General features: G+C 38.8%; 1 protein-coding gene across 7 annotated transcripts in view; it reads right to left on the bottom strand.

The window, feature by feature from the left end:
• Positions 1 to 10,683, bottom strand: part of SEMA3D (semaphorin 3D) — a 151,229-nt gene that overhangs the window by 102,757 nt on the left and 37,789 nt on the right. For all 7 annotated transcript variants that reach the window (XM_075144316.1, XM_075144336.1, XM_075144294.1 and 4 more), the window contains one exon: positions 1,115 to 1,305. In XM_075144316.1, the coding sequence (XP_075000417.1) occupies positions 1,115 to 1,229 (115 nt within the window). In that variant the 5' untranslated portion in view covers positions 1,230 to 1,305. The remainder of the gene's footprint in view (positions 1 to 1,114; positions 1,306 to 10,683) is intronic.

Here is a 10,683-nt window from a genome sequence, read left to right as displayed (position 1 = left end):
TATAAAAATTTTGTCAAGATCCCTTGATCTCTCTTCCTTGGTCTCTCTCACAGAAACACATTCAAACACGTATATACACAGGGGAATACCATACACAGTGGCATACAGATCTAGGAAAAGAGAAGCTTGTAAATAAGTAGGATGTCATTGTGCTTACTTAATAAATTCCTCTGTGTGTTAAACTCATGATAAACATATCATAACCACTGATGAAGGCTTTACAGCCTTCTGTCCCGTCACACTATCCTGAGTGTAATTCTGTAATGCATAGGAAGATCTAAGTTTGAAAAACTGAGCGCTCCCATAAGGGCAGGGTGCTGACATAATTGAAAAATAACTAACTGGACAGCATTTGCTTTAGCTAAAGACGACAATATGAAAGTGATGTATCTCTGTGCCTTGTGAAAACTGTGGAAGCATACTGTACATTCAAAGCAACAAGAAATCTACCTCATTTAAGAACTTGTCCAATGAAGAATTAAAAATACATCTGTGTTTAAACAGATGTAACATTCTCAATAAGAAATACACATAAGGTTAAGGAAGTCCTCAGAAAAACAGGCTTCTGTGATCCAAAGAGGTAAGAGGAAAGAAAACAACATTTCAAGGGCTTCACATACCAACTTAGTGATAGAGAAAAAAATTATTACAAAAATAAAATGTCAGTGCCGTTTGAAACATTTGGGGCAGCTCTCTCGACTTTCCCTGATGCTCTAGAAAGGTGTGAGTGTCCTCCATGTCCCATGTCACCCCACCAGCCACATGGGAATGTCTCCAATGGGCCTCATGGCGTTTCAAGTAGCACTAGAAGCCTATGTTTAGGCAATGACTCCCCCCTAACTTATGTATAGTAGGTTAATATCCTCTAGGAGCAAACTGAAATAATAATTTAAAAACCCAGTTATATTTCAGAAACATGTACCCCTCCACCCAAAAAAGAGAATTTAATACTGTCCCTAGGCAGAATTCATCCATCTTTAAGGCTTCTGTCACGTCTCTGGGAACTGTAGGGTCAACTGCGTTTCGTTTTCCTGATTAATAATACAAATGAACTGCTGGCAACATCACATCAAAACAAAAGTGGCAGAATCAGAAAAACTGCTGAAAAGTTTACCTTTATAGGAAAGCTTAAGTCTTGGGATATTTTGTTTTGACGTTCCAGTGACTGGAAGGAACAGCATCGCTAAAGATAACAGGCTGCAGGCATGTGGTACTTGGGAAGCTCTCATTCTGCTCTCTTCTTCTGTATCTTCTTTTGCACTATGGTGAAATATCTCTCGGCTTTTCAATCAATTCAAATTTAATCTGGAAGCAAAAAGAAAACATCTGTAGATTTTTTGCATTATTATATAAATAATAATTCTGAAAGCAAGCCAGACCTGTCTTTAAAAAGTAGCTCATTTAACACGTTTGCTACAAAAGTATTTTTTCTTCTAGTATAAATCAAAATGTTGTAAATCTGTTTCATTAATACTAAACTTACACACTTCGAGATTGGAAAAACGTGTTAACTTTTCAAACACCAATGTCTAGCATAGCTAAAGTTTAAGCACAAATTAAATTAATGGAGTATCCATAAAAAGAACATTTGCCATTCAGAAGTGACCATGCAACTTGTTAGTTTATACCGCTCCATTGGATATCTTAATGTTTTATAACTCTCTCTTTATCTCAGTACAACAGCTATTGTATGTTTATGCTATGACTAGAATAAACTGTAATATCTCAGATACCATGGGCGTACAAGCTGAGTTACAGTGAGAACATACCCATCATAAACTTTCATAAATAAACTAAGAAAATTGAACAGAGCAAGCAGTTGTGTTTAGTTTTAATAGAGAAAAAAGTCAATGAGGCTGATGGATTTAAATGTGCTTTCAGTACGATATTTCCAGCAGAATAACTGCCTCAATTCACCCACCAAAGTGTCCTATAAACTTTAATGAGTGGTTCATGCTGAGGTCAATAGGCTGATACGGGACTTTGTTAGCACAGTGTGCAACTAAGCCAGCTTTGCAATACTTTTCACTTAATAACAGTCATTCATATTCCATAAATCTTAAAGTGTTTTACAAATGAAAGTAATTATCACCGTCCTTATTTTCCCTATGCAAAAACGGAATCATAAAACTACAGTGAACCTACTTCCTCAAGGTCACACTCCCACCCCAGTAGCTGAACAGAAAGCAGCAACCGTTCTCCTGGTGTCCTGTTTGTACCCACTTATAAGGGATCCCCTTTGCCCAATAACTCCACTTTTGCATATGAAATTATTTGAAATGGCATCCTGAGTTCTGAAGGTAGAATTTGATGGTTAATAAATCTCAGAGGTCAGAGCATGAAAAAACCTGTGAGACCAGATCCTTTCCCCTGCAAGTGCATGATCGCAGAGGTCAAGGGAGACAGTTAGTGAAATGACAAATGTCAGTGTTTGAGTAATGCTGTAAATCAAGGAGTAAGGAAATGTTTTGGTTAGTAGCGAGATTAATGGCTCATGACTTGCCATGAAAATTCTTTTCTGAAAGGTATTGAAACCGCCTTATTAAAAGAGTAATCCTAGTACCCACATCAGCCAGCACTCGCATGGCCATCAAGGGAAAGGCTCCTGGTGAGCCCATGAGAGATGCAGCACAGCTCGTGGCCCCAGAGCCACTCCGCAGGTCTGACATTTAAGCTCGCTGCAGCACTGGTGCCAGAGCACCTCTGCGAGCTGCGGAGGTTTCCAGAATCAATTTAGTGTGATGCAACCAGCACATCCTTCCTGGCATGAAGGGACTGGAAAGAGGACCCCTTCAGCTCTCTCTGCCAGAGGAAACCTCTCTCAGATGAAGCTGGGGCTTTCTGAGCCTCCAGACCTTCTGCCAATAGCAAAAGACAAGGGAGTGTGCAGGAAGGGCGTGACGGGGAAAGAGAGAGAGAAACAATTTGTAAAACGCCCGAAGCATTCTTCCTATCGCAGAACATTGAGCTGCTTTCTTCTCTATCCCTTCCTCAACACTCACATTCAGTGTCTGAATGCACTACTTTTGGCCAAATGCCATTACATATTCATGAGATGACATGGAAAGAATACAAAACAAACATCAAATGCCTCTGATTCATCTTTCCCTTCCCTTTATTAGGGTATAGGATCCTGAGAGAAGATCCTTCCTTCTTCCATGCTGGTACATCTATTTGTTGTTGGACTACAAAGGACTGCTGTTGACTAGACTATCACAAAGTTATATCACCTTAAAGAAATCTATTTTGGGAGGAACAAGGGGAAAAGAAGGTGAGGGAGGAGAGGGAGGACTATTTTAAGACAAGAGACATCAGCCCTGTTCATGTTCAGCGGGATGACAGAGACAAACCATACTTCAAAAAGAAGCAATTAAGAGGGAGCCAGTCTCACTGCAAATATGCTGAGAAGCCGTGGCTTGAGGGTCTGGGTCTCAGCCAATAGGGAGCTCACCAGAGGATTTGGGGCTTATTTTCTCGAGGCACAGTACAGTGAAGAATCAAGACTAAATTTGTCGCTTATAGAAAGAAACAGTTGCTTGAACACACTGTCATTTGCTTAATTGCAGATTGAAGACCAGCACCAAATTTGGCCTTTTGGCCATACCTCACCACCTCATTTTTTCATGTAGGATTCTTTTGCTAATGGAAACCTTCCTTCTTTTTTTTTCTTTTTTTTTTTCCCCTTCCCCCTTTTACTTGAATAATGTCTGCGAAAAACCATTTGCTTTAATTCCTGACATGAGGCGGTTAGTTTACACTGGAGGCAGCTGCTCTGTGAGCAAAAGCCAACCCTGTCTTGTCCTAGATTCATCGCAATCTGGCCAGATTGTCATATATGTTTTTAGTTTATGATGATCTCCTAATACAATTCCAGCTTCTACACAGAGTCCTTCCAGCAGTCTAATGACTAGCTCAGGTTAATGAACTTCAGACCAACTAACTGGCCATTAATCTTCAGGAAATATCCTTCCTCTCTGTAACATACGCAATGTCAATCAGTGTCCTGTGATTAAGAGAGCCATAGTCACACTGCTCAGAAGTAATCAGACCCATGAACAGAAATAAAATATAAAACCTAAAAGCAAATCTAACTCGCTCATTCTTTCCTCCCCTCAAAAATAAGAAGTTTTGTCAGAGGAGGAAAAATTATTGTTTCCTTTAGTTCTTCGATACTTCTGCTAAGCACCAACACACTCTAAAACTTCCTCATCATGAACAGACCCAAAATAAATGAGGAAAAAGAGTTTGAAAAGAAAAATGCTGAGGCTAAAGCTGCTTTCCCACCTTGGCTTCAGCTTAGAAATATCCGCACTGTGTTAATTATCACCTGCGAGACCAACGGGGAAGGAAGCTATGCATACACCTCGCTGAAATAGGGGTATTTCCAGTGGAATAAAGGAACTATTATTTGCCCCACGCGGGGGTGGGAGGCGCGATGCCAAAGAGGGGCCGAGGAGCCTGGCTCCATCCTGCTAGGACCTCCCTGTGGGGTTCATAAATTTGTAACGGGCTGTAGGTTAAAACTGCCAAAAGACAAAAATGTTGATCTGCTGGTGTCCTGCCATCTTGCCAGAGAGAGGCGGCTGGAGGTAACTGGCACATGCGTGATGTCACGTCCCTGAAATGAGGTGTCACCTCCCTGCAATTGGTCAGATTTAGTGGAGCCTATAAAACAGATTGCTCCGAAGCTACTGTCTGAAACAGGAAAACCTGGAGCCAATTTACTAAACATAATATATTCCAGGCCCTTTGTTGCAATAAACAGAGCTCTTCAGCCTCCTCAAACACACAGACAGTAGGGAGCTCTGTGCTTATGGAAGTTTTTTCAGATTGTTCAGCTCAAACCTATCTAAATGCAAAATCTCGCATTCACAAATACTGTGTAGGTTTCCGACTTCTCCTGGCGTCATAAAGTCCGGAGCTGAAAGGACTGTGACCCATCTGCAAACACACACTTTTTTAACAGTAGTTCATGTAACTCTCGGTTTAATTCCATAAAAAAAAAAACTATACGGAATTGGAGGATAATTTAAAACCTGTTTCCAGTACTAGTTTTCCAAGGCCATTTTAAAATTCGGAATTTTGTACTCCAATAAAGAGGAAAACAGCCCGCAGCAAATACAGAAAAAGCAATTAACCAAACGGTATGGCTGAGTTATACTGAATCTAACAGCAATGTTACAAATTGCAAGTAACTACTGAAAATCTAGAGCAACCTTTGAGTTGGCTCATGTTGATTAAAAAAAAGCTAGAATAGAATAGAAAAATGTCTGATAGTCACTATGGACTTATAAGTAGGCTGAATAAGTTACCTAGGCCATTTAGTCTCAATATGCAAACTATTATCTCTGATGCCTGAGTTTTTCCTTCTTCTCCTCAGCTATCCCTGTCTGACATCTTGAGGTTTTATTTTATTTTATTTTTTCCATGGAGTGAGAAAAGAGTAAAAGATGTCCCTTGCAAACATCAACCAAATAGCATGTTTAGACTGTTAGATGAACATATTGCTTTAAAGGATTTAAAACTAATTAGCTGCAAAAAGAAATAAAAAGTATCCCACCTACTATTAAATGTATTGAAAGGTATGTTATCTGTTTACTCATATTGTACACATACTTTACATATAGGCATACAAATGTAAAGTACATTACTTTAACTGCAAATATACAGATATATGTTTCCAATGCATTTACTTGTAGCTGTCTCATCTATGAATTACCACACATATTCCAAGAGGAAAATTACTATGGTTGTCTGCTGTGTGGTTCAAAACTGTACTATAATTATGATCTGGATATCGAATATTCTGTGATAATAAAGGGAAAACTACAAGCATACATTAGTCAGATTAATAACTCGTAAAATAAAAAAGACTAAAAATAAAATTATATCTCCAGACTTACTTAACATCCTTAACTTACTTTTTAAATAACAAAGATGACATTCATCCAGAGCACAATGAAACTATGTTTTTCTACCCCTTAGATAGACGGTCTGTTGATATATTATTTGGCAGAGGAGGCTTTCCTCTTCATTGTGAAATCTCAGTTTAAAGCTAACTCCATCCAAGAACTGGTAAACAGTGTTATTCATCACTATTCTCCTATTTATTAAGTAGCTTTTGTGCTGTTTATAGTGCAGCAAATGTTCTCTTCCAGGATTCTGAAAAACACTTCTTTTTACAAAAAACCCAGATCAGGAGTACATCACTTCCCAACACTAGTAAAAATTACTGAATAAAAAGATAATGTTACAATCAAAAAAATTGCCTACAGTAGGTGATTTTGTTTTGTTTTGTTTTGTTTCATTTTGCTCAAATTATTGGTTTTCGTATATCTGGTGCAGATAAGGTTTTACGATAAAGCAGACCTTGCTATTGTTAAATATTCAGATGAATAGTAAAGATTAATACGATGCATAACCCAGCTTATAATGAGTTTTACAAAGCTTTACAGGCTTTACCTTTACTGATCTCCTCACAGGATTTATACCCTATCCATTCAACACCAGTAATTTGGAAGGCAAGAAAAATTTCTGCTCTGATTCTCACTCGAGAAGAGCCAAGTAGAGCAAAGAAAAATGGAGGCACAGAGAGACAAGGAGGATGCAACTGAGGGAAAAAAGAGTCAGCAAGAAATCTGTTTTTATTACAGAGAACCATCTGATAATAAAGCAAGCTCTTCAATGGCTAGAAAATATGTTTGAGGATTACATTGGATTTTTTGTTCATTAAGATAAAGATAAACTCAAGCTACAGTAAAAATGGAGACAAAGGAAGTAAAACATGAGAGAAGAAGAACGAACTCACTCACTTATTTGGTTTATTTTTTATAGTTTTTTGCATCTTTCTGAAGCTAGTCTACTGATAGAGGCATTTTTAAGAGGCATGTAGTCTGTTTGGAGATAAATACTGGTAAGAATGGGTAAACTTTCTAGAGTGATCTGTGTCACATTGCTGTGAAGAGCTTATCTGACCAAGAAATTTACTATCTGGCACTTAAAATTACACACATAGGAAATGAGCACTTTATCCTCAAAAGATACCAGGATATTTTTCAGGTCAGTGTCAGTGGGGTCAGGATTACACCCAAAGATTTCATGTAGACGTAGAAGAAATCCTTTCAGAATGTGACAGATGATAGACAGCCGTGCACACAGACATGTTGTATATCACTAGAAACAGTGATTCTGAGAAGTTTTATCTGCGGTATTGTATCTTTTGGACGTATAATGCATAAATCCAAGACTGACGATAAAACAAATGCTACTCTCTAACCCTAATTCTTTGAATAATGTGTCTCCTTAAAAAAAAAAGAAAAAGAAAATCAGACCTATAGTTTTACATTCTATAGCCTGTTTCTCAACCACAATGTCTATTGTCCAAGAAAAAGGATGGGATGGAAAGTAACTTGTCATCTGATAATGATATTGCAAAGAGGAGATAGGCAGATGAATAAAATGTCCCACCAGTCAGATGTGCAACTAATATCTTCCACACGTAAATATCTGCATGCCTTTAACTCTAAAGTTAGATGCATATGCATCTCAGATGGATTTTTTTTCTTTTTTTTTCTTTTTTTTTGGTGGAAGGAACGGTGACTTCAGATATTACATCTGTAATAACAGCTTCCCATAGTCTCTTTATTTAGAACGACATGAGAACACCCTACATGTCTGATCACTAAAAAAAAAAAAAAAAGAAAAAACACAAGCCAAAGAAGAAAGCAGTGTATGGCACGATTTAGCAACACATAAGAATCAAAAGGAATCCTAAGCCAAACCTCAGTGTTACATTATTTTAAGTACGGCATGTTTCCCCAGCAGACCAAAAAAGCTTCTCAAGCTATGAAAAGTGATTCTAAGACGGGTTTTGTAACTTTGGTGTCCAAGAAAAGAAAAAGGCAGTAGGACGAAAATTCCTAGAGACATTAATGAAAAGGTAGGCTAGATGAAAACCGCTTCCTGCCGAGTACCGTGACGTCTGAAGGTTTTCGAAGAGAGCCAGAGAATTTTCCTCTAAAATGTCTGTCACCACCTGCAGCACTTGGGGTGGCTTGGCTCAGCTCTGAATAAAGTAGACCGGGAGAGAATGCATGCAGGAAGCTTTGCCTGTGGAACAGCCTTGGCCTGCTGTTGAGAAAATACTGAAAAGCCAGAAAAGTGTCATGGTGGCCACCAGAGAAAAGAAATGCTCATTTTGGGGAGACCTGCCTGAACATTTAAACACTAACAGATTGCATTTGTTCTGCTAAAACCTGAATTAACCCCAGGCAGCACTGTCAAGCCAGCTAAACCACTGACCCCACAACTACCATTCTTTTGCTGGAAGAAACATATACCTACAATGGCCAACTCAAACGAAGGATTACAGTCTCTTTTTTACCTCCAGGAATTCTTGCCAGTGTTTTGCTATGGAAAAACTGTTCTCTGTACCTCCTTTCATAGGAGACCTTCCAACATCTGCAGAGGTGGAGCATGAGTCCTCGAGCAGTGACAGTTCTATTACCAGAGGTCTGGACTGGCTGGTCACCAGTAACTAGTGGCAATGGGGTACTTTACAGATTAGTTACTTGAACGGAGACTTGCCCTACCATGTATTTTGCATGCCTGTGAAAAACCCAGCTTGATGGGAAGATAGTGTTGCATTCTGGTGAAATTTTTCATTAATCAAGTCCAGACTTACTCCTCGGCATGATACAGCAGCAAGGTAAATAATAGTACATACTCTGAAAACATATAGCCAGTGAGCTGTCTGCATGGATATATCTATAGATGCAAGCAGGTAGGGCTCTTCTGTCCTTGATCCAAGCAATCCAGACCTAAGCCAGCTCCTATTGTTGTATGGCTCCATTAACTGCATACTATACAACAATATATTACACATTTCAGCTATACATGCATCAGAGGCACCACCAGCCAGCCAACTTTGTGTGCAGGCAGAAATACCTTGGTTCTGCCCGCAGAACTCAGCCCATCCATACAATCATAACCCAGCAGACCCTACTAAAAAAAAAAGCCAACCAGAAAAAAAAACAAAACAAACCCTTCCAAAAATTGAAAGAAATAAAGGAATGAAGATTTACATTTACAAATATATTTGTAATGTTAATTTCATTTCACAGCAAATACTTTATTGTGCTAAAATTTGTAGCTAGATTTATCTGATATAAGCGGGAATGTATTTCCAAGTAGATTGGAATTTTGCTTAAATGCTTTAGGCACAGATGTATCTAAAAGCCACCTATGGGACTCTCAGAGAAAACTAGAATGTTACAAATATTAAGGACAGGCAACTTCATGTTGTAGTTGGCATCTTAATATAATTAACTATTTTTTGAATTATTTCTATTGTACTAATCCTGATAGGATGTTTCATCAACTGCTGGTATTACTTAGTTCATTGTGAGCTGTGTAAAAGTCTGATCTGATAGTTTTCAAAATAATTCAGGCTAATACAGTTTAGTGATGGTTAAAAAATGTGCACTTCATATGGCAGCTGGGCTTTGATCAAATATATTCGCTGTATATCCAATGGCATATTTTTGAGGAATTCCTTTCACCGACGTATGGCCTCATTATTTGATGCACTGTCAGTGAACTGTGGAGCACAGTCTGCAGGGCTTTAATCTATAAACTACAGTATAGGGAGAGACATGCCGGAAGGATTTTAATTTACACTTCCAACAAATTTTGATTTAATAATTCATGACTATACACTTGAACTCTATGGGAGGAGGGTGTGTTATATCTATTGTCCAACTAATTTTGGATCAATATTTTGTGCAGCCAATATCTAAAATGATATACATATGAACGTGTACACTGCAGTGCAGTGATCTGTGTTGGCACATTAACCCAGTTATTATATTGTTAGGCTGAATGCATTTGCTTTCTTCCTAGTTTTTTTAAATGTTTGATTTCATTTACATTCGGAGGATGTGTGACAGTGAACCAGCAGAGCCACTATAACACATCCCATTTGTAAGCTTACACAATTCACTAACTTAATGTGGACGTATTCCTCTCGACGGGTTTCCCTCAGGTACTCATCACCACAGCACCCGAGCAGTTTAAAAGCTTTAATGCCTCTATTCTCTATCCTCTATCCTTGTCATTATGAGTTAATTGATTTTTTTTAATGTTACCATAGGAGATGACATCACTTGCATAAGGTCATACCAGCAGTTAGGACCAGTACCCACATCCCCTCGATGTCCAGGCAGTGCCTTAGTCACCCGGCCACCCTGCTGACCAGGGACTACACACTGCTGGCTGTGATTCCTGCGGCGAGATTCATGACTCACATACCACTTCTTCCAGTGTTTTACTCTTGGTTTAAGCTCTTGTGCAAACTTCAGAAAACTACAAGCAATCACAGTTTCATTTTCCATAAACAAGAACTTCACAGAGCTGCGTAAGGAGTAACGCGTGGCCAGCGTGAGTTCAGAGAGCAGGTTGTCAAAGCTTTAACAGTCCTGTGTTCACTGGTCACCAACTTTACTTTTCTCAAGGGTTAGAACATGCTGCTATCGGACCCTAAGAGAACTATCAGAACCCACAAGCAGAAGCTTGTGTTGCAGCAGAAATCAATTTATATTTGGTGCAATAGAGTTGTTTTGCTGGTCTATTTTTAAGCTGCTTTGTGAAGTGTGCTAGCATGACAGTTCCTGGAATCTGAAACAG

This window comes from Calonectris borealis, chromosome 1, assembly GCF_964195595.1.
Source record: "Calonectris borealis chromosome 1, bCalBor7.hap1.2, whole genome shotgun sequence".
Classification (NCBI taxonomy): Eukaryota; Metazoa; Chordata; class Aves; order Procellariiformes; family Procellariidae; genus Calonectris; species Calonectris borealis.
This window is presented reverse-complemented; position numbering and strand designations above follow the sequence as displayed.